This window comes from Salmo salar, chromosome ssa13 (assembly GCF_905237065.1).
Source record: "Salmo salar chromosome ssa13, Ssal_v3.1, whole genome shotgun sequence".
Lineage (NCBI taxonomy): Eukaryota > Metazoa > Chordata > Actinopteri > Salmoniformes > Salmonidae > Salmo > Salmo salar.
Window position 1 is genome coordinate 97948262 of NC_059454.1, and position 27264 is coordinate 97975525.

The window sequence follows — 27264 nt, forward strand, 5'->3', positions numbered from 1 at the left end:
ATTATAAATAAATATGGCATAGAGATGCCATTGTCTTTTAAAAGGTAAACGCTTATTTTAATAAAATTAAACTGTTTTCGTAATATGCACATATGGATATTAACACTCAGGGGATTAACGGTGTTGCTTGTGTGGATGAATGGCTCTCATTCTCTCTGGACTGAGGGAACCTACATAGAGACTTAACATAACATTCATAACCCTACATACTGCAGTACATTAGCATTTCATAAATACATGGGGAAAAACATTCATGATATGCTTACATACTGCTTATGAACGTGTTATGAAGTCATTATAAGTCCTAAGAGGTACCCTTCAAGTGCCAACATATCAACTCCACAGCTCTGGTTGGCCATGATGACAACAGAGTCCAGTCACAAATGAAAATGTAAAGACATGACTTAACATGAAAACAACAGAGTCAAGAGCCCTTGACATCAATTAGAAAGTTCTCACATCATAAAAATAGTCCATGACATCCATATAAGCGGTAAGCCTTACTTCATTGCAATGGGTTTAGTTTTCTTTGCACGTCTCGACTTTATATGTCGCTACACACGAGATGATCCTCCTCATGTTAGGAGGAACAAGGAAATGCTGTATCCATGTTGGCACGTGTCCATGATGATTTTGACACGCAGTCATTTTCCCTCAGTTTATCACCAGCAAACACAGTACAATAAACAATGTACATTAAGGATCTGTTTCGCTGACCCAGATTTGGCCTACTCCTTGACTAAATTACAATTTAATAAAGATTACTGATCATTTGGTTTCATGGACATTATTAAGTTATTCTCAGACTATTATTTAAAAAATCCCCGTCAAAGTCCAGGAGTATGTAATTCAAGGTTAACTGATGTTTATGAAATCCTACTTTTTGCTCTTGATTAACTAAACCAGAATTGGGCCTACTCCGGGATTCTTTTAATCTGGGTTTGAGAAACGAATCCTAAGAGTATTTTCAAATGGACAAGGAAAGGAAATCGCAATCAAATGTAAGGCTTTTGTCTATGTGATGAGGAGGCAGAAGCACAATCAGCACACAGAAACACATACAGTATGCTCACACACACACCTCCACCCTCGTCCTACCCATACACATACAGTATGCTCACACGCACAAACTCCACCCTTATTCGCACCCATACAAACAGTATGCTCGCTCGTATGCACACAACTCCACCCTCATTCCCACCCATACACAAACACAGCCGACCAGACTCACTCAGCCCAGAATATCCAGGTAGACAGGCGAGGCCTTGGACAGATTCTGGAGCAGGCTGTGGATCTCTTTGATGTTCAGTCTCATGTAGGGTTCTCTCTGCCAGCAGCCCAGCATCAGGTCGTACACCTCCTTTGGACAAGAACGCGGCCGCTGCAGCACGCGCCCCTGGGTGATACACTCAATCACCTTTAGGGGGAGCACCACGGGTCACTTCCACTGCACAGTACTTTTTCAATTTAATTCAAATGAAATGTATTTATCCCCACAGGGGCAATCAAGGAAGCCACTGCTCATATGATAACAGCATCTAAACAAATGTGAGGTTCACCATGGTGATATGTTTTTTAGACTGGTTTATTTAATAGATTGCTGGGAAATGTACAGTACTTTATTTATTTTATTTTTATTTAATCTTTATTTAACTAGGCAAGTCAGTTAAGAACAAATTCTTATATACAATGACGGCCTACCCTGGTCAAAGCCTAACAACGCTGGGCCAATTGTGCGCCGCCCTGTGTACCAGTCCAAAGTTTCAACACACCTATTAATTCAAGGGTTTTTCTTTATTTTTACTATTTTCTACATTGTAGAATAATAGTGAATATATCAACATTATGAAATAACACATGTAGTAACCAATAAAGTGCTAAACAAATCAAAATAGATTTTATATTTTAGAGTTTTCAAAGTAGCCACCTTTTGCCTTGATGACAGCTTTGCACAATCTTGGCATTCTCTCAACCAGATTCAAGAGGAATGCTTTTCCAACAGTCTTGAAGGAGTTCCCACATATGCTGAGCATTTGTTAGCTGCTTTTCCTTCACTCTGCGGTCCAATTCATCCCAAACCATCTCAATTGGGTTGAGGTCAGGTGATTGTGGAGGCCAGGTCATTTGATGCAGCACTCCACCACTCTCCTTCTTGGTGAAATAGCCCTTACACAGCCTGGAGGTGTGTTTTGGGTCATTGTCCTGTTGAAAAACAAATCATAGTCCCACTAGACGCAAACCAGATGGGATGGCGTATCGCTGCAGAATGCTGTGGTAGCCATGTTGGTTAAGTGTGCCTTGAATTCTAAATAAATCACTGACAGTGTCACCAGCAAAGCACACCCATACCATCACACCTCCTCCTCCATGCTTCACGGTGGGAAATACACAGGCGCAGATCTGTTCACCTACTCTGCGTCTCACAAAGACACGGTGGTTGGAACAAAAAAAATCTCAAATTCAGACCAAAGGACAGATTTACAACGGTCTAATGTCCATTGGTCGTGTTTCTTGGCCCAAGCAAGTCTTCTCATTATTGGTGTCATTTAGTAGTGGTTTCTTTGAAGCAATTTGACCATGAAGGCCTGATTCACGCAGTCTTCTCTGAACAGTTGATGTTGAGATGTGTCTGTTACTTGAACTCTGTGAAGCATTTATTTGGATTGCAATTTCAGAGGCCATTACCTAATTAACTTATCCTCTGCAGCAGAGGTGACTCTGGGTCTTCCTTTCCTGTGGCGGTCCTCATAAGCCAGTTTCATCATAGCGCTTGATGGTTTTTGAGACTGCACTTGAAGAAACGTTCAAAGTTCTTGAAATGTTCCGGATTGACTGACCTTCATGTCTTAAAGTAATGATGGACTGTCATTTCTCTTTGCTTATTTGAGCTGTTCTTGCCATAATATGGACTTGGTCTTCTATCAAATAGGGCTATCTTCTGTATACCACCCCTACCTTGTCACAACACAACTGAATGGCTCAAACGCATAAGGAAAGAACTTCCACAAACTAACTTTTAACAAGGCACACCTGTTAATTGAAATGCATTCCAGGTGACTACCTAATGAAGCTGGTTGAGAGAATGCCAAGAGCGTGCAAAGCTGTCATTAAGGCAAAGGGTGGCTACTTTGAAGAATCTCAAATATAAAATATTTTGATCTGTTTAACAATTTTTGGGTTACTACATGATTCCATAAATGTTATTTTAGAGTTTTGATGTCTTCACTATTATTCTACAATGTAGAACATAGTAAAAATAAAGACAAACCCTGGAATGAGTAGGTGTGTCCAAACTTTTGACTGGTACTGTATATTCATGATACATTTCAAATCTATGTGGACAATACGAATGTGACCTACTGTAACTAGGATTAGAAAAAGAGACAACAGCAGAGTGATGTATTTGGAGATAAATCTCATCATTGGAGGTCAGGTGCTATGGTTTGGGACCTGTGTTTTGGGCTATCATGTCACATGACCTCAATTTGAACCTTTATTTTAAGTATTTTCCAAAAATTACACCACAAATTAAAGCAATTGTCTGAGGATGGTGCCGGACGATCTGACATAAAAATAAAAGGGGACAGTTTGTTGAAAAAAAATTACATAAGAGTTTAAAATCCAGGTCATGTAACATGACTGTCCAAAACACAAGGCCCTAACTATGCTACCAGTGTAGTCAATCTACTTTAGGAAAGTTTTGAGCTTCTGTCTCTGACCGTGTCGTCTCAGAACCCAGAACCAAATCCCACTGAGTGCTGCTGTCCGTCATAAGAGACTACTGACCTCATTGTTGGAGAGCTGGTACCAGGGCTGCTTCCCATAGGTAAAGATCTCCCAGAGGACCACGCCCAGACTCCAGACATCGCTCTCCGTGGTGAACCGCCGGTACATGATGCTCTCAGGAGGCATCCACCGGATGGGCAGCATGGTGTGACCCCCCACCTGGAAACAAACAAAGGATCCATCAGGAACCATCCAGGAAAACCACAGTGAAGGTCAAATGAAGGAGATGAAGGTTGGAACAAACTATAGTGAAGAAAATAAGCTACCCCCCCCCCCCGAAAAGGGGATAAATGGATAGGTGTTGAGTCACTTTGCTCCACAAGTAGCTAAAAGGACTATGTCAGTCAGGTCAGTAACCTACCTACACGATAAGGCCTTTGGTTAACATGACATGTACACAAATGTATATTGTGTGTGGGCCTAGAGTTCTCGTGGAATGCAATGTCATGATGTGATATATATAAAAAAAAAAATGTATTTAAACCCAACTTGCACAATACATTTTTTGCCTGTAATAGTATTAACAATCTTCTGCCATGGCTAATATTGACATCACAATTGTCGGTTTACAATAACTGGCTAATTATTCCATGTGTTGAGCCAAGTGCTGTTCAGCTGCATTCTTGGTCTTCCTATCTGTGTATTAGTGAGTGGCCCTATTCATATGCTGCTATCTGATTGGGGGATGCTGGGTCTCAGTTACATTCATCTGTTTTGTATTGATTGTCCCCAGAGTGTGCCAGTCAGCAGCAGAGAGTACTGTTGTCTACATAGACCCTAGGTCTGTGGCTGACTGGGAGACAGAACATGTCTGGAACTAACAAATCATATTACTGGCTTAAGATTACTATAGCGTTGTCTATAATATTATTTTTTATTATACATTTTTTTTGTTACTTTTACCCATTTTTCTCCACAATTTCGTGGTATCCAATTGATAGTTACAGTCGTGTCTCATCGCTGCAACTCCAGTACGGACTCGGGAGAGGCGAAGGTCGAGAGCCGTGCGTCCTCTGAACCACAACCCAACCAAGCCGCACTGCTTCTTGACTCAATGCCCACTTAACCCGGTAGCCAGCCGCACCAATGTGTCGGAGGAAACATGTGTTCGCTCCCAGCTGCGTTTTTTGGTCCGCTTCCTCATCACCCGACGACGATCGTTACAGAACACCCCACCAAACCAGGACCAAGCAGCGGGAGGATAAGGAGCGCGAGAGATGGGCTCGCGAGGGTAAGGAGTTCTGGACCTGGGAGGAGATCATGTCGGGGAAAGGACCCTGGCGGAAGGATTCCCAGGTCGAGGTGGTAATGCCAGCCGGTGGACGGAGTCGCAGGCGGCGGTCGAGGAGGCCCGGAAGACACCCCACATATTTTTTGGGGGGGGGGCTAATGGGGTGGTCCGGAAGGGCAGAGGAAGAGCCCAGACCACTGCTCTCGTGGGGGATGACGGCGGAGGAGGAGACAAAGATGAGGCGGTTGATTGAGGACCTGCTGAGGGAAGATCTGGAGGAGGAGCCATGGGATGCGGAGTTGCGCGCTGTGTCGCCAGTGCGCCCGGTGGACATGCCCAGCACATGCCGTGCTAGGATGGGCATCCAGCCAGGACGAGTGGCTAAACCGGCTCCACGCTTCAGTTCACCAGTGCGTGTTCACAGTCCTGTCTGGCCCGTTCCTGTTCCCCGCACCAAGCCCACGGTGCGTGTCCCCAGTCCGGCCCGGCCCGTTCCTGCTCCCAGCACCAAGCCAGTGGTGCGTGTTCCCAGTCCTGTCCGGCCCGTTCCTGTTCCCCGCACCAAGCCCACGGTGCGTGTTCACAGTCCTGTCCGGCCCGTCCCTGCTCCCCGCACCAAGTCAGTGGTGCGTGTCCCCAGTCCGGCCCGGCCCGTTCCTGCTCCCCGCACCAGGTCAGTGGTGCGTGTCCCCAGTCCTGTCCGGCCCATCCCTGTTCCCCGCACCAAGCCCACGGTGCGTGTCCACAGTCCTGTCCGGCCCGTCCCTGCTCCCCGCACCAAGCCCACGGTGCGTGTCCACAGACCTGTCCGGCCCGTCCCTGCTCCCCGCACCAAGTCAGTGGTGCGTGTCCCCAGTCCGGCCCGGCCCGTGCCTGCTCTCCGCACCAAGCCAGTGGTGCGTGTTCCCAGTCCGGCCCGGCCCGTTCCTGCTGCCCGCACCAAACCAGTGGTGCGTGTTCCCAGTCCGGCACGGCCCGTGTCCAGTCCACCGGTGCCCAATCCTGTTCCGGTCGACGGCTCCGCTCCAGAGCCTGAGCATGCCGCTCCACAGTGGTCCAGCCCGGGCCAGAGGGGTAGGGCTAAGGTGGAGGCGGAGGAAAGAACACGCCCGGGGCCAGAGCCTCCACCGAGGGTGAGGCGCCCACCCGGGTCCCCCCCTAATAGACTTAAGTTTGGTGCGCCGGGAGTACGCACCGTTGGGGGGGGGTACTGTCACGCCCTGACCAGGTGAACTCGGGTATTTTGGGTCAGGGTGTGTCATGTTGGGTATTTTTCCTTGGTTTGTTTTCTATGTTTGCGTTATAGCCTTGTGTTAGCTCTATGTGGTTTATTTCTATGTTGGGTTCTGTCGATTCCCAATCAGAGACAGCTGTCGCTAGTTGTCTCTGATTGGGATCACATTTAAGTTCCTTTTTCCCCCACGCTGTTTGTGGGGTGTTGCCTCTTTGTGTTTGAGCAGTTAACGTATCGGCATTTTCTTGATTTTGTGTACGCGTTTATTTCAGTGTAAAAGAATAAACATGTGTTCGCTCCCAGCTGCGTTTTGGTCTGCTTCCTCGTCACCCGACGACGATCGTTACAGTAGACTAGATAGTAACAGCTAGCCTGGTCACCCAATCGGTTTGTGCTTTAACTAGCCAATCCCAGTGCAGCATTACAACAACAATAAAGTTGGGTAAAGCAGAAACAGATTGGGCTAGCCGCTATGGTAGATTATTTTTCCTCACATTATCTGAAATGGGTTAGATACTGGAGAGGAGTTTCCATGAAATCTTGGTATTTTAAGAACAGTAAAAAAAACGGACTTGCTTTAAAACAGTGTAGTAGAATTCACGGCTAAATTTGCGTCGCAATTGTTGACGAAAAGTCAACCATGAACTCCTTGCTCAGGGAAAAAACTACCAGTGCAATTTGCACTGTTGCCCCCTATAACCATGGAAACAGCATGTATATGCAGATTATAGAATTTGCATTTAAATGGCATTAAAAATAGATCAAATATTTTTTGTTAAAATAACTATTGCTGTAACTGCATGGCTGTTACAAACCAAAACCAGAACAAAATTTAAATTATACATTTGAGAGTATTCCTGTCCTGCTTGTATGTATGTATGTATGTATGTATGTATGTATGTATGTATGTATGTATGTATGTATGTATGTATGTATGTATGTATCTCACTCTGTAGTAGTCGGTGCTGTACACGTCCCTGGACATGCCAAAGTCCCCAATCTTGACCAGCAGGTTCTCTCCCACCAGACAGTTGCGTGTGGCCAGGTCTCTGTGGACAAAGTGCTGGGAGGCCAGGTAGACCATGCCTGCAGCGATCTGCTGGGCGATGTGCAGCATCTGGGACTGGGTCAGCTCCACCATCATGCTGTGCTGCCCATCAGCCATCAGCACCATGTCAGGACCATGGGACCTGCACCACAACATAGGTGGGTCAGACACAATGCAAACTATAGTTACCTACAGCTGACTACAGCGAAGGATAAGTGCAAACTCATACGCTTGCATTGCAATGCAGTTATCCAGTTTTAATTCAAATACAGTATCACCATCAAACTAACATGCAGTACCAGTCAAACGTTTGGACACACCTACTCATTCAAGGATTTTTCTTTATTTTTACTATTTTCTACATTGTAAAATAACAGTGAAGACATGAACGTATGAAATAACACATATGGAATCATGAAGTAACCAAAAAAAGTGTTAAACAAATGGTATACAGAACATAGCCCTATTTGGTCAAATAAAAATTTCAAGAACTTTGAAAGTTTATTTAAGTGCAGTCGCAAAAACCATCAAGAGCTATGATGAAATTGGCTCTCATGAGGACCGCCACGGGAAAGAAAGACCCAGAATTACCTCTGCTGCAGAGGACAAGTTCATTACAGTTACTAGCCTCAGAAATGTCAGCCCAAATAAATGCTTCAGAGTTCAAGTAACAGACACATCTCAACATCAACTATTCAGAGGTGACTGCATGAATCAGGCCTTCGTGGTTGTATTGCTGCAAAGAAACTACTACTAAACTGCTACAGAGCTATATCTATCCTACCCTGCCTTTCTAAGGTCTTCGAAAGCCAAGTTAACAAACAGATCACCGACCATTTCGAATCCCACCTTACCTTCTCCGCTATGCAATCTGGTTTCCGAGCTGGTCATGGGTGCACCTCAGCCACGCTCAAGGTCCTAACTGTCATGACGTGGCCCTCTTTTTTTATATAGCAAGCACCAACTCTCTCTCTCTCTCTCTCTCTCTCACCACCTCTCTCTTCCCCCTACACCCAGGCTCTGTTATCTCAGGTCGTAAATTCCTGGAGGAGACCCCCCCCCCCCCCCCCGGCCATGCAGTATAGAGAGAGGGTTCACAGTAGAACAAAGGAACTTCTACCTCACAGAACTTGAGAACTGAACAATATCCATGTTTTGGAGAATGTGTAAACTGTCGTGGAGAATCCAGCTACGACCGGTCCATTTTGTCTAATGTTTGTGACCTCATGAGAGGCAATACAGCCACATTACCATAACTCTGTTTATACAAGAGTTTCTGTTATGACATTTGCATCTAATTATTGTATAAAATGAATGAGTAAAGATGAAACTTTGTGAAATTATGTAATGTGATTTTAAACTGTTTAATGAAAGAGAATCCAATTCCCTTTAAAATTTAACTAAGTCATTGGCCCGCCCCATGAGCACAGACATTGATCTGGCGTCATGGGACAGCCCTCTTCTGCTGTTCCGAATATAAACCCCACCTGGAGAAGACCACTTCAGACCAAGCGTACCTCGATTACCGAGAGGGCTAAGGTTTGAGTAGAGACCATGCATTCCTCAGTTGTTGAATTCCTAACCAAACCACGAGGGGCATTGGCTACACTGGTGGAAATGGTTCAATTCTGAGACTATCGATACCGACAGAATAAGAGCAAATATTCGATACTAATTACTAGTCTGCAGCTAGAATTTATGTTGACTGAATGTGAAGACCGACAACCGCCGAAATATCTATTCTATAAGATTTCTGAATGGGACTCTGAAGTATCCATCCTAACCACGAAAGACTCCAGGGACGCAAAGAGAAGTTCAGATGAACTTTCCAACAGAAAGACGGACGATTCCTACAGAGATCATGATGACACACTGAGCGTAAATAGATATATTGATTGCAATTATTCCCGAATGAGTGAGCATTCATGTGCAAAGGCTTAGCATTTCAATTATTATAATTATCAACTGTGTAGTGTCTCTTGTCTTTCCCGGCCTTCTCAGTCCACACCCACTTCCCTTATCATTTCCTTGTAACCATATATATTATTGTTTGTTATACATTTCTGTTATTATTTAGTTAGTTAGTAAATAAATGATTAAGACAATTGATGTATGGATGATTCATATTGAAGGCTGGGTTCGTGCAGATAACCAACAACTTACGACCTTTGGAATGAGACTAACATGAGGTAAAGAATAATTCATTAATTAGAAGACTAATTGATCAGATATTAAAATATCTGAAAAGTTATATTAGGAAAATTCTAACTTTGTAATCTGAAGATTGTCCTTGGTGCCCCGACTTCCTAGTTAATCACATTTACACGATTAGTTAAACCACGTAATAATAATTACAGAGAATTGATTTGATAAAATAACAGTCTTCACTTTAATGATGCCAAAGACATGACATATACGATATCACAACCGGCATTGATAAGAGACTGTGCAGCTGTATTCATCGACCTGGCCAAGGCTTTCGACTCTGTCAATCACCACATTCTTATCGGCAGACTCAACAGCCTTGGTTTCTCAAATGACTGCCTCGCCTGGTTCACCATTTACTTCTCAGACATAGATCAGTGTGCCAAATCGGAGGGCCTGTTGTCCGGACCTCTGGCAGTCTATGGGTGTGCCACAGGGTTCAATCCTCGGGCCGACTCTTTTCTCTGTATACATCAATGATGTCGCTCTTGCTGCTGGTGATGTCATTTACAAAATAGCCTCCAACACTCTACTCAGCAAATTGTATGCAGTCTATCACAGTGCTATCTGTTTTGTCACCAAAGCCCCATATACTACTCACCACTACGACCTGTATGCTCTCGTTGGCTGGCCCTTTCTTCATATTCGTCGCCAAACCCACTGGCTTCAGGTCATCTATAAGTCTTTGCTAGGTAAAGCCCCGCCTTATCTCAGCTCACTGGTCACCATAGCAGCACCCATCTGTAGCGCGTGCTCCACCAGGTATATTTCACTGGTCACCCCCAAAGCCAATTCCTCCTTCAGCCGCCTTTCCTTCCAGTTCTCTGCTGCCAATTACTGGAATGAACTGCAAAAAAGGAGACTCATATCTCCCTCACTAGCTTTAAGCACCAGCTGTCAGAGCAGCTCACAGATCACTGTGCCTGTACATAACCCATCTGTAAATAGACCATCCAACTACCTCATCCTCATACTGTTATTTATTTTATTTATTTTGCTCCTTTGCACCCCAGTATCTCTACTTGCACACTCATCTTCTGCACATCTATCAGTGTTTAATTGCGATATTGTAATTATTTCGCCACTATGGCCTATTTATTGCCTTACCTCCCTTATGCTACCTCATTTGCACACACTGTATATAGACTTTTTTCTATTGTATTATTGACTGTATGTTTGTTTATTCCATGTGTAACTCTGTGTTGTTGTTTGTGTCGCACTGCTTTGCTTTATCTTGGCCAGGTCGCAGTTGTAAATGAGAACTTGTTATCAACTAGCCTACCTGGTTAAATAAAGGTGAAATAATATATATTTTTTAAATAAATAAAGGACACCAATAATAAGAAGAGACTTGCTTGGGCCAAGAAACACAAGCAATGGTCATTAGACCGTTGGAAATCTGTCCTTTGGTCTGATGATTCCAAATTTGAGATTTTTGGATCCAACCACTGTGACTTTGTGAGATGCGAGTATGTGAACGGATGATCTCCACATGTGTAGTTCCCACCATGAAGCATGGAGGAGGATGTGTGATGGTGCTTTGCTGGTGACACTGTCAATGATTTATTTTGAATTCAAGGAACACTTAACCAGCATGGCTACCACAGCATTCTGCAGCGATACGCCATCCCATCTGGTTTGCTCTTAGTGGGACTATGATTAGTTTTTCAACAGGACAATGACCCAAAACACACCTCCAGGCTGTGTAAGGGCTATTTCACCAAGAAGGAGAGTGGTGGAGTGCTGCATCAGATGACCTGGCCTCCACAATCACTTGACCTCAACCCAATTGAGATGGTTTGGGATGAGTTGGACTGCAGAGTGACGGAAAAGCAGCCAACAAGTGCTCAGCATATGTAGGAAAAGCATTCCAGGTGGAGCTGGTTGAGAGAATGCCAAGAGTGGGCAAAACTGTCATCAAGCCAAAGGGTGGCTACTTTGAAGAATCTCAAATATATTTTGATTTGTTTAACACTTTTTTGGTTACTACATGATTCCGTATGTGTTATTTAATAGTTTTGATGTCTTCACCATTATTCTACAATGTAGAATATAGTCCAAATAAACAAAAACCCTTGAATGACTAGGTGTGTCCAAACTTTTGACTGGTACACTTTGTGCCAAAATTCCACGTCTTATTTCTTTCTATTCAATACAGACACAGGAAGAATGGACAAAGGTAGACATCGGGACACAGGACGGTACCGGAGGAACTTGTTGAGGTCGCCGTGCTTCATGTACTCGAACACCATGATGAGCGGGTCGCTGTCCACACACACGCCGTAGAAGGTGACGATGTGCTCGTGCTGCAGGTTGGTCAGTAACTCCGCCTCCCGGTGGAAGTCAGCACGGCCGCTCTCGCTGGCCTCTTTCAACGTCTGAGGAGGAAAGGGATGTGCGTGCATGGGTACGCATGCACACATAATTATCATAATTGAATGCTGGGATTGTTGAATTTTTCAAAGTCTCCTTCCTACAAAGTTCAATTAAATCCAAAGAGATATTAGTTTGTGGTGCTATTATCCAAAACCATTCACAATGAAAAGCACAAACCGCAATTTTTTATATCAAAGCCAGAACAAAAAGACCCATTGTTTCATTATTTAACCTTTGTAAAGTGTATGTTGATAGTTTGAAATAACTGCGTGGATGGCCGTACTTTACCTTGACAGCCACCAGGATCTTGTCCTGATCTGGGGTCAGGTTGTAGCACTCAGCCAGAAACACCTTCCCAAAGGCCCCCTCTCCCAGCTCACGCTTCAGCACAATGTTGTGTCTCTTGATGTGCTGGACAACTGGGATGTAAAGAGAGACACAGTTAGGCTATGAAAAAAGGATGTTTTGTCACATACACCGGATAGGTGCAGTGAAATGTTTTGTTTTACAGGGTAAGCCATAGTATTTCGGCTCCCCTGGAGCAAATAAGGGTTAAGTGCCTTGCTCAAGGGCACATTGAAATATTTTTCTTTGTGTCGGCTCGGTTACTGGCCCAATGCTCTAGGCTACCTGCCGCCCAAGGCCCATACAAGGCCCATTACTAAGGGTGAACTGACCAGGAAAACCTCTGGGCCCTAGTTATAATTAGTCAGGTCAAGAGGTCAGGAAAACCTCCTGGCCCTACTCATTACATACACTGAAGCTATATCAACAGCCCTAGTCTACTGCTGTATAGAGGATATCCACAGTCGAAAATAGAATGATGTACTGTTCACTTGTCAGACCAGTTTGGTAGCCATTATGGTAGGCGTTATGGTAGCCATTAACAGAACTACATTTCTCACAGGTCAACAAGTGCAAAAGTCAGATGTGTTTGTCTGGGTTTACCAAAGCTATCTATGGTCAGAATGTATGTCCAGTGATAGCAGGGGAGGCTCATAATAATGGCTGGAATGGAGTCAATGGAATGGTATCACGTGGTTGATGCCATTCCATTGACTCCATTCCAGCCATTATTATGAGCCGTCCTCCCCTCAGCAGCCTCCACTGAGTGATAGCCTCTCTACCGTACAGTCTGATACTACAGCATTAACTGCAGGTCACACGGCAAGAGGTCAACCAAAGTCATCACCACGGTAACATCAGACAGGAAGTGGATGGAGAAGACAGTCCAGTCGCAGTGTCCCTGTCATGGATTTATCAGAAAAAGACTAGGTTACACCACCGGCAGACCTTGGCGCCACGGTAACTCACATGTGTCTGATTTCAGCATGCTGCCAGATTGGCGGAAATACTGCGGGTTCTCGATGACAGGGATCTTTGTCATTCCAATGATCACCGCATCGTGGCTCATCTCCGAGGACGACGGGGTGTTGTTGCCGTTGGAGACGTGATGAAGAGGACTGGCGGAGTCATCGTCGTTACTGATGACCGAGGAGGAGGAGCCTGAGGAGGAGGCAGAGGAGCCCAGTGGGAGGAAATATAATTATGACAGGAGTGAGAGGTCTTTTTCATGTTTAACTTCTGTATGTTGTTATGTGGCAAAACTTAAGCTGGAATGTGGTGGGACTAAATATACTGCAGAAATGTGCACAATGTTCATTGTCATTTAAATGGGAATCCAACTGAGTCCCGCAAGTCTTAATACAGGTCTGGAAAACGACTCAACTGAGATTAAAGACAAAAGCTTACCCTTCATCCCAAACTTAGAGTTTCTTCCATATTTCAGAATGATCACCATCAGAACACATACAATTAATGCCACACCAGCGATTCCCACCACTACGTACACCTGGGAAAACACCATTCAACAACATAAAATACCTGCCAATATCAGTGCACTACATTATAGTACTGTATATAAATAACCATGCATGACAAATGATGGCGTGTATGTTAACTTACTGCCACACTGTCGTCTATTGGGGGTAGTGGTGAGTCTGAGAGAAAAAGACAAGTCATATTTAATACAGAATGAAAACAGAATTAAGCATACAAACATTTACATTGAAGTACATAATCTAATCTAATTTCCTCTCAAACGCTGAAAATACTGTCTGGTTGGGATATGTACAGTATTAAAGATGTGTTAGCTACGTCATGTAATGTTGACCACAGGATTTCAAAGTTCAAGCACCTACCAGTGGTGTCTAAGGACCAGCATGGTGATGATATCCCACAGCACAGGACGAGCAGTGGACAGAGGACATTGAAATAATGACAAGGCAGGAATCGTCAATCTGTCATTATCCCTAAACTCTTAAACTTAATGTCATGTCAAGAGAAAAACACATACATACATGTCTCTGTAACAGCACATTTTAGAATGATAATTCTTAGCAAAATTGCAACGTCTTAAGAAATACTTACAAGGGTAATATGGCTGTTCTGAAAAAAAGTGAAAAGGGGAGTTGACGTGTTATTCATATACATCCGTTAATATACTATGCTATACAGAAAACAGTATATTCTCAGAAAAAGAGTGCCATGTAGAACCATTTGTCCCCGTAGGAGACTTCAGTTCATATAGAACCATTTGTCCCCATAGGAGACTTCAGTTCGTATAGAACCATTTGTCCCCGTAGGAGTCTTCAGGTCATATAGAACCATTTTGGTTCCACATAGAATATCTGGTTCCAAATAAAACCCTTGAAAGGATGCTATTTGTAACCAAAAACGGTTTTATCTGACCTGAAAGGGTTCTATCTGGAAACTTTTTTCAGGTCCTACGGGGACAGATCGTTCTACATAGCACTCTTTTTTTCTGACATATATATCGATTATATAACATCTTATATAGAATTGCAGTAACTATAAATTAAACAGGAGTGAGACCTGAGGGATAGTCGCCCTCGTCTGGCGGGAGCAGGAAGTGGGCGTCAATTACTTTCTGGTCCTCCCCGAACTCGTTCCTGGCCACCAGCGTATACTGCCCGTTGTGGATGTGAGTCGGGTTGGCAAGCTGCAGGCAGCCGTGGTGAACGCTTCCAAGGCTCTTGTGTATCTCAGTCTTGATATACTCTTGTTCGTGGAGCTCCTGGTCCTGGTGGTACCACTGCAGCTTGGGTTTGGGGTTCCCGGTCACACTGAAAGGGATACACCAGTGGTGGAGTCTCAATGGTTCCAGCAGCTCCAGGATAGTAGGGCAAACTGACAGAGACAACAGGAACAGGAAAGGAAGAATAGTCACAGGATACTGGGAGTGGGTGCTAGACACGAGGAAGGAGGTCTGGAGGAGTGCAGTGGGAGGGAGGTTATGGTAAGGCATTGAGGGCAACCAGGAAGAGAAGAATATAGCAAGGTGACAGGAAGGCATGTAGAGTCAATCAGATTGTTGAGGGATAGTGGACAGTACCGTAATTTCCGGACTATAAGCCGCAACTTTTTTCCCAGGCTTTGAACCTCGCGGCTTAAACAATGACGCTGCTAATATATGGATTTTTCCGGCATTCTGTGACGTGCTCAGTTTTTTGGCGGCATGAAGCTTTCATTAGACCAATGAAATTGCCGAACGGGTTAAGGTCAAACAACTTTTTAATTTACTGTTTAAATTAGATCGAGCGCTCTCACACTTCCCATCATTCTGATTACGGTAGTCATTTTGTCACCCTCATCATGGCAAAGACACGGAGAAATGCATATGATGCAGCTTTCAAGTTGAAGGCGATTGATCTGGCTGTTGGAAAAGGAAATAGAGCTGCTGCACGGGAGCTTGGTCTTAATGACTCGATGATAAGACGTTGGAAACAGCAGCGTGAGGAATTGACTCAGTGCAAAAAGACAACTAAAGCTTACTGCAAATTTTTTATTTTTTGTTACAAGCCGTGTTTCGTTAAAGCCTATTTACTTTTGTTACAAGCCGTGTTTCGTTAAAGCCTGTGTAAAGTTCATTTGTTTCAATGTACCGGTAGGCACCTGCGGCTTATAGACATGTGCGGCTTATTTATGTTCAAAATAATAAAAGTAAAAAAATTCAGTGGGTGCGGCTTATATTCAGGTGCGCTTAATAGTCCGGAAATTACGGTACTAAAGGAGAAGTGAGAAACATTATTTTCAGTAAGGACAGAGTCACCAGAGGAAGTCTTTCAGAATGTAGACAAATATAAGGATGCTATAGATACAGGAATAAACACTGTAGAATCATCCGTGAAAATTACATTTTACATTTTGCAACCACAGTGCCAGAATAAAATGTAAATAAAAAAGGCACATGTACTCAACACAACAGAACACGTCCTTACAGAGGATGTTGAGTTGGAGGTAAGCCTCGGTTTGGCCGACTACGTTCTCCACATTGCAAGTGATCACTCTGCCGTTGTCCGAAGGCGAGAGACCTGACAGTGTCAGATTGCTTTCCAGCTCCAAGACATTGACCTGTAAATACATTTATCATTATTAGAGCAACAATTAGTGTTATTATTAATAGTTACATATAATACATGGTAGATACAGTTAATAACATATCATTGTGATCATAGTGAAAAATCTGGAGTTAAAATCTTAAATGCTGTAAGTTCTAAAACACCTTATAAAAGTATGGAATAATGTACTGTTACTATTATAATACAATTAGATATTGCTTTTCATAATATATGTATTGAAATGTAAAAACTTGTGACAAGTTTCATGTAAAATAATGAATAAAATGTAGTGTTATGTGGTTCAGTTACATATAAAGCCAGGAGTCATTCCATGCCAACATGGCCTCATCATCCTAGCTCTAGTAATAGTCAGAGGATTGTGCCTTCATAATATACCAAAACAAAGAACATCATCTCACCTCATAGCTGGTGAAGAGGGTGTCCAAATTCCACGAGATCTCAGGGGCAGGAGACCCTGTTGCACTACACACTGCTGTGACATCACTTCCCTCCGTCTTTGTGACGATAGAGGGACTGACCTCCACTGCGGGAGCCTCTGTGAGACAAACGTAAATATAACTTTTAACGTTGTTTTACTGTACAAATCAAATCAAATTGTATTAGTCACATGCCTGAATACAACAGGTGTTGAACAGGTTTCACCTTACAGTGAAATGCTTACTTACAAGCCCCAAACCAATGCAGTTTTAAAAAATACAGATAAGAATAAGAAATAAAAGTAACAAGTAATTAAAGAGCAGCAGTGAAATAACAATAGCAAGACTATATACAGGTGGGTACCGATACAGAGTCAATGTGCAGGGGCACCGGTTATTTAAGGTAGTATGTACATATAGGTAGAGTTATTAAAGTGACTATACATAGATGACAACAGAAAGTAGCAGTGGTGTAAAGAGGGGGTGGGGGGGCACTGCAAATAGTCTGGGTAGCATTTGACTAGATGTTCAGGAGTCTTATGGCCTGGGGGTAGAAGCTGTTTAGAAGCCTCTTGAACCTAGACTTGGCGCTCCGGTACCGCTTGCCATGTGGCAGCAGAGAGAACAGTCTATGACTAGGGTGGCTGTAGTCTTTGACAATTTTTTGGGCCTTCCTGACAGCGCCTGGTATAAAGGTCCTGGATGGCAGGAAGCTTGGCCCCAGTGATGTACTGGGCCGTACGCACTACCCTCTGTAGTGCCTTGCGGTCGGAGGCGAGCAGTTGCCATACCAGGCAGTGATGCAACCAGTCAGGATGCTCTCGATGGTGCAGCTGTAGAACCTTTTGAGGATCTGAGGACCCATGCCAAATCTTTTTAGTCTCCTGAGGGGAAAGAGGTTTCGTCATGTCCTCTTCACGACTGTCTTGGTGTGCTTGGACCATGTTAGTTTGTTGTCGATGTGGACACCAAGGAACTTGAAGCTTTCAACCTGCTCCACTACAGCCCCGTCGATGAGAATGGGGGCATGCTCGGTCCTCTTTTTCCTGTAGTCCACAATCTCCTTTGTCTTGATCACGTTGAGGGAGAGGTTGTTGTCCTGGCACCACACGGCCAAGTCTCTGACCTCTTCCCTATAGGCTGTCTCGTCATTGTTGGTGATCAGGCCTACCACTGTTGTGTCATAGGCAAATTGAATGATGGTGTTGGAGTCGTGCCAGGCCGTGCAGTCATGTGTAAACAGGGAGTACAGGAGGGGACTGAGCACGCACCCCTGAGGGGCCCCTGTGTTTAGGATCAGTGTGGCGTATGGGTTGCTACCTACCCTTACCACTTGGGGGCGGCCCGTCAGGAAGTCCAGGATTCAGATGCAGAGGGAGGTGTTTAGTCCCAGGGTCCTTAGCTTATTGATGAGCTTTGAGGGCACTATGGTGTTGAACGCTGAGCTGTAGTCAATGAATAGCATTCTCACGTAGGTATTCCTTTTGTCCAGGTGGGAAAGGGCAGTGTGGAGTGCAATAGAGATTGCATCATCTGTGGATCTGTTGGGGCGGTATGCAATTCGGAGTGGGTCTAGGGTTTTCGGGATGATGGTGTTGATGTGAGCCATGACCAGCTTTTAAAGGCACTTCATGGCTACAGACGTGAGTGCTACAGATCGGTAGTCATTTAGGCTGGTTACCTTAGTCTTCTTGAGCACAGGGACTATGGTGGTCTGCTTAAAACATGTTGGTATTACAGACTCGGCCAGGGAGAGGTTGAAAATGTCAGTGAAGACACTTGCCAGTTGGTCAGCGCATGCTCGCAGTACACATCCTAGTAATCCGCCTGGCACTGCGGCCTTGTGAATGTTGACCTGTTTAAAGGTCTTACTCACATCGGCTGCGGAGAGCGTGATCACACAGTCTTCCGGAACAGCTGGTGCTCTCATGCATGTTTCAGTGTTATTTGCCTCGCATTAGTCACTGGTGCTTCCTGCTTTAATTTTTGCTTGTAAGTAGGAATCAGGAGGATATAATTATGGTCAGATTTGCCAAGTCTCTCTCTCTCTCTCTCTCTCTCTCTCTCTCTCTCTCTCTCATTACCACAATCAGGGAGAATGAATCTGGAGATGGACCTCCTCACTCCAAGGTCATCTATGCATTCCAGCTCTTGACTCTCTGAACTGTCAATGTCCTCTTGCAGCCTCAGTTTGATCCACATGTTCTCACATACACACTCCAGAGGGTTACCAGACAGGAGAGGACTAGAGGGGAAAAAAACTGAGCATTAACACACACACACAGTATGCTATAGTTTTATCTATAACACAAGTCCCATAACGTAGTAAATAGAGATAGGTACTTACAAAGATGTCATGTTTAAGTTTATGAATGTCCTCCAGGACAGTGTTGACAAGTTATTGTCTCTCAGATTCCTACAAGTCAAAGTAATACATCATAAAGGTTACAATGAAGCAACTCATGTAGGTCAGACATAAATAATATAATCAATGTATATAACCAGTGTGTCGTTACAACAAAACAGTATGTGATGCTGGAACGCTTGCTCTATTTGCTCTATCACCTTTCAAATGTTGCACCTTGTACAGTTTAACTATGCATTGAAAAAAGTATGGTTTCGATAGATGAGTCCAGCCATTATCTTTGCAGTGTGCGGACAGGATTACTTCCTCTCTTACGCCTCTCCTACTGATTAGAATCCTTCCCTTGTGTGGCAGTAACATAGATATTGGAATACTAGAATGGACTTGAACCTTCTTATGATGGGATAAAGGTCAGACAATTTGGTCAGGGAGTTGGTCAACCGTGGTTTGCCAGTGATTTGATAAGATGTTGTGTAAGGGGTTGTAACCAAAACTATTTTCCAATCGTTTCGTTCTGAACAGAACCATTCTTTTTTTTGTTCCATTCCACTGTTCCAGTGGGGTGGGAGGCTTGAAGTGCTGGGCATCTTGTTATGACATGCATTATCTGAATTTAGGGCCACTGTATTATACCTACGAAGGAGTGGCTTCTTTAGAGGAACATTGAATGTCTTTGAACCTCTGAGAGTTGGACCAGTGCTAGCTAGCTAGCAAACATGTTTGTGTGTGCAGAGCGGCACCAGAATTAAAAACAAGTCGTACCTTTTTGTAGTTAATAAATCCAATGTGAAATGTGACTACTATAGTATACGTAACTAGCACTGAAAAGGTTAATCCATTCTTCTCCAATTAAAAATCCCTCTATAATTTCTTAATCACGCTTGTAACGTCATCAGTAGGCTACAGTAGCCTATACTTCAGAGGGAGAGGGGCACATTGCCTACACACACATATAGGCAAAGATTTACAGCTGGCAGGCAGACACTGGAATAAGTTTATGTGTGATGGAGTGAGGGCTTTGGCATAGGCGCCTTGTTGCATTATTAGTGGGACTGAAAAAAAAAATGCCTGGAACATAAAATAAAGTTATTAACTGGTTCCCGTGCTTTTCAAATGATGGTTCTGGAACAGTATACAGCACTTTCGTTCCCTTTTCTGATTCTGTTCCTTCCTTTATTTTCAGGTTTTTGCTTCTGTTCCCTGAACCGGTTCCAACCCCTGTATAAAATAATGAATTTGAAGAATTTATCCATACTGTAGCTAGCTAGCCAGATAATTTTAGAGGAATTAAAAAGGATACATATATTTAACCAGGCAAGTCAGTTAAAAACAAATTCTTCTTTACAATGACGGCCTACCCCGGGCAAACCCGGAAAACGCTGGGCAAATTGTGCGCCGCCCTATGGGACTCCCAATCACGCCCGGATGTGATACAGCCTGGATTCGAGCCAATGACTGTAGTGATGCCTCTTGCACTGAGATGCAGTGCCTTAGACTGCTGCACCACTCGGGAGCCCAATGATTCCATACATTTTAAAGAATTAACTGCCAATACGCCAACATTCCAATCAAACAATGCAGTCATACACGGGCTGAAATCTGTTGATGATAGGATTTAGACAAGTTGTAAATGCAACAAGTACTGTTATTGCATCATATAATAGCACTCAGCTTTCCAAGAAAACACATTTTTAGAGGCTATCTATACAGAAAATTGGTATATAACCCATATAAACTGCATTTATAATTATATTACACTTTTAGGTTGACAATAATTCTATTCCACCATTTCTTATTTATCACGTCTTACTTTTATTTTCCTTTCCTGCATAAATAAAATCAGGATTATGCCTCTACTGCCATTCATTCCAAATAGACTGGTTTGGATTTCTCCCTGACCAATATGGCTGCCATTTTCACCCTATTCTGGAACGTTTTTGGTTTTATGACATAGCTCCTCTAGTAATTTAATAGGATCTCTATTGGCAGTGATCACACTGCTCAATTAAACACAATGTTCCTCACTGTTTGCTGAGCATGTTGTCCTGTTACCCAGCCATGAGCCTTACCATTTGACTATACATCATCATGCCAATCCATGCAGATTTGGACCAGAATTACCACACAACTAGAAGTCATGACTTCAGTGTGAGGTAAATAGTAAAAATCTACTTCCCTATAATATGAACATGGCTTAATTGTTTTTGACTGACTTGTAGCCCCTAGATTTGCTCTTTGAGAGTACATTAACTAAATCTGTGAGGAGAAGGATGAGAAGAAAAACACCAAACAGAGGATCAATCAAAGACTGCAGTACATACAGATATTGAAGTCTTGTATTGTTGAAAAAGGCTTCTGATGAGATAGAAGTCAGTCCCGTATTTGTCACCGTTCTGGTTCAGAGGGGGAGATTTAGAAAGAGAGAACTTTTTTAAAGTCACGGTTACATATTAACACACTTCAACATAACCTTATCTACAGTTGTGGCCAAAAGGTTTTGAGAATGACACAAATATTAATTTTCACAAAGTCTGCTGCCTCCATTTGTATGATGGCAATTTGCATATACTCCAGAATGTTATGAAGAGTGATCAGATGAATTGCAATTAATTGCAAAGTCCCTCTTTGCCATGCAAATGAACTGAATCCCCCAAAAACATTTCCACTGCATTTCAGCCCTGCCACAAAAGGACCAGCTGACATCATGTCAGTGATTCTCTCGTTAACACAGGTGTGAGTGTTGACGAGGACAAGGCTGGAGATCACTCTGTCATGCTGATTGAATTCGAATAACAGACTGGAAGCTTCAAAAAGAGGGTGGTCCTTGGAATCATTGTTCTTCCTATGTCAGCCATGGTTACCTGCAAGGAAACAGGTGCCGTCATCATTGCTTTGCACAAAAAGGGCTTCACAGGCAAGGATATTGCTGCCAGTAAGATTGCACCTGAATCAACCATTTATCGGATCATCAAGAACTTCAAGGAGAGCGGTTCAATTGTTGTGAGGAAGGCTTCAGGGTGCCCAAGAAAGTCCAGCAAGCGCCAGGACCGTCTCCTAAAGTTGATTCAGCTGCGGGATCGGGGCACCACCAGTACAGAGCTTGCTCAGGAATGGCAGCAGGCAGGTGTGAGTGCATCTGCACACACAGTGAGGCGAAGACTTTTGGAGGATGGCCTGGTGTCAAGAAGGGCAGCAAAGAAGCCACTTCTCTCCAGGAAAAACATCAGGGACAGACTGATATTCTGCAAAAGGTACAGGGATTGGACTGCTGAGGACTGGGGTAAAGTAATTTTTTCTGATGAATCCCCTTTACGATTGTTTGGGGCATCAGAAAAAAAGCTTGTCCAGAGAAGACAAGGTGAGCGCTACCATCAGTCCTGTGTCATGCCAACAGTAAAGCATCCTGAGACCATTCATGAGTGGTGTTGCTTCTCAGCCAAGAGAGTGGGCTCACTCACAATTTTGCCTAAGAACACAGCCATGAATAAAGAATGGTACCAACACATCCTCCGAGAGCAACTTCTCCCAACCATCCAGGAACAGTTTGGTGACGAACAATGCCTTTTCCAGCATGATGGAGCACCTTGCCATAAGGCAAAAGTGATAACTAAGTAGCTCGGGGAACAAAACATTGATATTTTGGGTCCATGGCCAGGAAACTCCCCAGACCTTAATCCCATTGAGAACTTGTGGTCAATCCTCAAGACGCAGGTGCACAAACAAAACCCCACAAATTCTGACAAACTCCAAGCATTGATTATGCAAGAATGGGCTGCCATCTGTCAGGATGTGGCCCAGAAGTTAATTGACAGCATGCCAGGGCGGATTGCAGAGGTCTTGAAAAAGAAGGGTCAACACTGCAAATACTGTCTCTTTGCATCAACTTCATGTAATTGTCAATAAAAGCCTTTGACACTTATGAAATGCTTGTAATTATACTTCAGCATTCCATAGTAAAATCTGACAAAAATATCTAAAGACACTGAAGCAGCAAACTTTGTGGAAATTAATATTTGTGTCATTCTGAAAACTTTTGGCCATGACTGTATACATATTCCATAACATGCTACAATAGTCTGGGTAATGACCTTAACATTTGAGTAGTACTAATACTTACAGATTTCTGAGATTCGAGTAGTACTTCAAGCTGTTATCATTGATGTCAAATAGTCGATTTTGATTTGCAATGTATCTGTAAAATGTAAATACAACATTTACAAATTATTATAATTACAAATAAAGTACATTCATGTTCTTGTCCCTAAATTAGTATTTTAAATAACACTCCCTTTCAAAATTCTTCATAAAGAAACACCAGCACACTGACATTCTTGTATGGTCCACAATGTATCGCAAACCAACATGTTGGTCAATAGACCTTCACCAAGGTTTAAAAAGTACTTCTCAAGCCATTTTTAGGCATTTAGTGTCTGATGATATACAGGGACAATAGATGGATAGTATTTTCAAACATATGGAAATATCTGAGTATTTGGCCATCATGCCCATGTTGGGCAGTTATACAGGATTCTGAACTGTTTTGATAGTGGTAGAAACTGGTGTCTCTTCAGACACTCCTCCAAATACTTTATCTACTGACTAGAACAGCTAAGATGATAGATACATCTTTATGCTAGAGTACACAACTCCTGGATGTGTGATGGTTGTTTAGAATTAACAAAATGTTAAATATTCAATATTTAATGAAAATGCCTTGTATGCCAAGGTGACATGCCAGTAGACCATCATCAATGAAGGTTTACCTTTGATTAAAGTAAGGAAGGTGGACAGGGTCTCGGACAAAACAGTTAAATACAACACCACCCTGTCTAGATGTTTGGCACCTGCACGCTGGTGGTGATAGTTTGCTCACCATCTGGATTTGTTTAGGAGCCATGTACGTGACAGGCACACTAATCTACAGTACTCTACACTAGACTACATCTTACTCTGAGAATGATCAGAGCATGAATATACATGTATTGTTTAGACATATTGTACTGAAATGTGATAAATCTAATCTAAATCTATATGCTGCAATAACAAGCCTGATACAATTCACTATCACCAACAACTTTCAGTGGTAAGGCCTATAGACTCTCTTCTCTACACAGACCTCAACCCGTGCACCTCTGGCAATTCAAAAATTGTGGCCTAAGCCTAATAAATGGCAAGAAAACTGTCTTATACACATACCACTGTGACCTTGAGCTACATACACTGCCAAGTATTCAGACCCCTTGACATTTTTCCTCGTCAATCTACACAATACCCCATAATGAAAACGCAAAAACAGGTTTTTACAAATGTTTCTTAAGTTATCAAAAATAAAAAACTGAAATATCACAATTACTTAAGTATTCAGATCATTTACTCAGTACTTTGTTGAAGCACTGTTGGCAGCGATTACAGCCTTGAGTCTTCTTGGGTATGACGCTACAAGCTTGGCACATCTGTATTTGAGGAGTTTCTCCCATTCTTCTCGGCAGATCCTCTCAAGCTCTGTCAGGTTGGATGGGGAGCGCCGCTGCACAGCTATTTTCAGGTCTCTCCAGAGATGTTCGATCGGGTTCAATGCCGGGCTCTGGCTGGGCCACTCAAGGACATTCAGAGACTTGTCTCGAAGCCCGTCCTGCGTTGTCTTGGCTGTGTGCATTGGGTCGTTGTCCTGTTGGAAGGTGAATCTTTGCCCCAGTCTGAGGTCCTGAGCACTCTGGAGCAGGTTTTCATCAAGGGTCTCTCTGTACTTTGCTCTGTTTATCTTTCCTTCGATCCTGACTAATCTCCCAGTTCCTGCCGCTGAAAAACATCCCACAGCATGATGCTGCCACCACCATGCTTCACGTAGGGATGGTGCCAGGTTTCCTCCAGATGTGACGCTTGGCATTCAGGCCAAAGAGTTCAATCTTGGTTTCATCAGAGCTGAGAATCTTGTTTCTCATGGCCTGAAAGTCTTTAGGTGCCTTTTGGCAAACTCCAAGCGGGCTGTCATGTGCCTTTTACTGATGAGTGGCTTCCGTCTGGCCACTCTACCATAAAGGCCTGATTGGTGGAGTGCTCCAGAGATGGTTGACCTTCTGGAAGGTTCTTCCATCTCCACAGAGGAACTCTAGAGCTCTGTCAGAGTGACCATTGGGTTCTTGTTCACCTCCCTGACCAAGGCCCTTCTCCCCGATTGCTCAGTTTGGCCGGACAGCCAGCTCTAGGAAGAGTCTTGGTGGTTCCAAATTTTTTCCATTTGAGAATGATGAGGCCACTGTTCTTGGGGACCTTCAATGCTGCAGACATTGTTTGGTACCCTTCCCCAGATCTGTGCCTTGACACAGTCCTGTCTCGTCGCTCTGCGGACAATTCCTTCGACCTCATGGCTTGGTTTTTGCTCTGACATGCACTGTCAACTGTGGGACCTTATATAGACAGGTGTGTGCCTTTCCAAATCATGTCCAATCAATTGCATTTACTACAGGTGGGCTCCAATCAAGTTGTACAAACATCTCAAGGATGATCAATGGAAACAGGATGCACCTGAGCTCAATTTCGAGTCTCATAGCAAAGGGTCTGAATACTTATAAGGTATTTCTTTCTATTTTAATTTTTAATAAATAAACATTTCTAAAAACCTGTTTTTGCTTTGTCATTATGGGGTATTGTGTGTAGATTGCTGAGGAAAAACATGTATTTAATTCATTTTCAAATAAGGCTGTAATGTAACAAAATGGGGGAAAAGTCAAGGGGTCTGAATACTTTCTGAAGGCACTGTATCTGTTTGATATTGGCAAGAACCTCTCCATAGTCCATTGCTACGTTGGGTATTTTGTTAGGGCAACATAGATTCGAGTCCATAATATTATCTGACATGTTTCCGTCGTGTTTTTTTTCGTGCTTCCCAGTCCCTGTATTTTGGGGCCACGGCAGACATCGGGCCATAATCCTCCATAATATAATTTCCACTATCACTGCATGAGCCTGATTTCTAGAGGAAGATGCCTTAATACTATCACTGCATGGCCCTGATTTCTAGAGGAAGATGCCTTAATACTATCACTGCACGGGCCTGATTTCTAGAGGAAGATGCCTTCATACTATCACTGCATGGCCCTGATTTCTAGAGGAAAATACCGAATTCAAATATTCCAAACAGCGCGCACCCACACCACCCGACACGCAAGCTCACACACACAGTCGCACACAATCAGTCACAAGCACAAAACTCTCCTTAGCATGATAATTATCCCACACTATTATCTTTGCTTGTTGTTGCTTGTTGTCTCCATACAAAACTGAGAAACATGAGAGTTTAACAGCCTGCATTGTAGTCTATGGCATAGTAGACGCCCCTTTTGTATGTATTTGTTTTAGCAATCTGACATTGGTGTGCTTAAAAACGTTCCTTTATACAATTGTGCAGTTCATTGTAGGCTTTACCATGTCTACAATGGTGTAGCTATTCATTTTACTTACATATCGGTGATGTTGATGTCCATTTCTATGTCATCTAACGTAAGGATAGGGAAATCCTCGATCCCTGGGTCAGGATCGATACAAACAAGCCTTGAGATGCTGCAAGTGCAGGATGCAGGGCAAGCAGAGCTAAATCTCCACAACCCCATCAACACGATAAAGATTCCCGAGCGAGCCATGCCATTTCCCCCTACGTTGGAGCCCATCGCAGGTCCAACGATATCCCACAGTACGGTAGGCTATTGATCAAATCTGGATATTATGAATCCCCCCGCCCCCCCACCCCCCACCCCCACCCCTATCGCCAAATTAATCAGTTTGGCACCACGAATGAGACTACAGTTGATCACGAATGCGCAATCCCTGTCTCCGCAGAATTGGTATCAAACTACTGCATATCGATGCCGTGAAGCAAGGTGTCAAGTGCTCCGTCCTGGTGCTGCCTCTCCCGTCTCTTTCTTAGGGGCCGAGCGACTGTCTCTGCATGGTCAAACGTTGTGCTCCCGATGTTTTGAGGAGCAAACCGTTGTCGTGGTGATTCTTCTTCATATGTAGTACTGATGGAGATCGAAATAAGAGAGACAGCACGGTGGAGTCAGAATGCGTGGCGATGTAGCGACACAGCCTGTTCTCATAGACTAGACGTAACATGGTGAACGTAAATCCGGGACACTCGAATAAATATGATATGTTATGTTTG

General features: G+C 43.6%; 1 protein-coding gene across 1 annotated transcript; it reads right to left on the reverse strand.

The window, feature by feature from the left end:
* LOC106568346 (BDNF/NT-3 growth factors receptor) lies at positions 1 to 26834 on the reverse strand. The gene is made up of 18 exons (XM_014138611.2): positions 26565 to 26834; positions 23221 to 23295; positions 21425 to 21496; positions 19086 to 19154; positions 18823 to 18983; positions 16721 to 16857; positions 16182 to 16314; positions 14776 to 15090; positions 14311 to 14328; positions 14082 to 14090; positions 13846 to 13880; positions 13633 to 13732; positions 13195 to 13386; positions 12169 to 12299; positions 11710 to 11882; positions 7201 to 7441; positions 3787 to 3945; positions 1 to 1417 (listed from the first exon to the last, which is right to left on the reverse strand). Exons 1-18 carry the CDS (start codon positions 26768 to 26770, stop codon positions 1232 to 1234), a joined length of 2412 nt encoding a protein of 803 aa, XP_013994086.1. The 5' UTR covers positions 26771 to 26834; the 3' UTR covers positions 1 to 1231.
* Between the last annotated feature and the right edge of the window lie 430 nt (positions 26835 to 27264).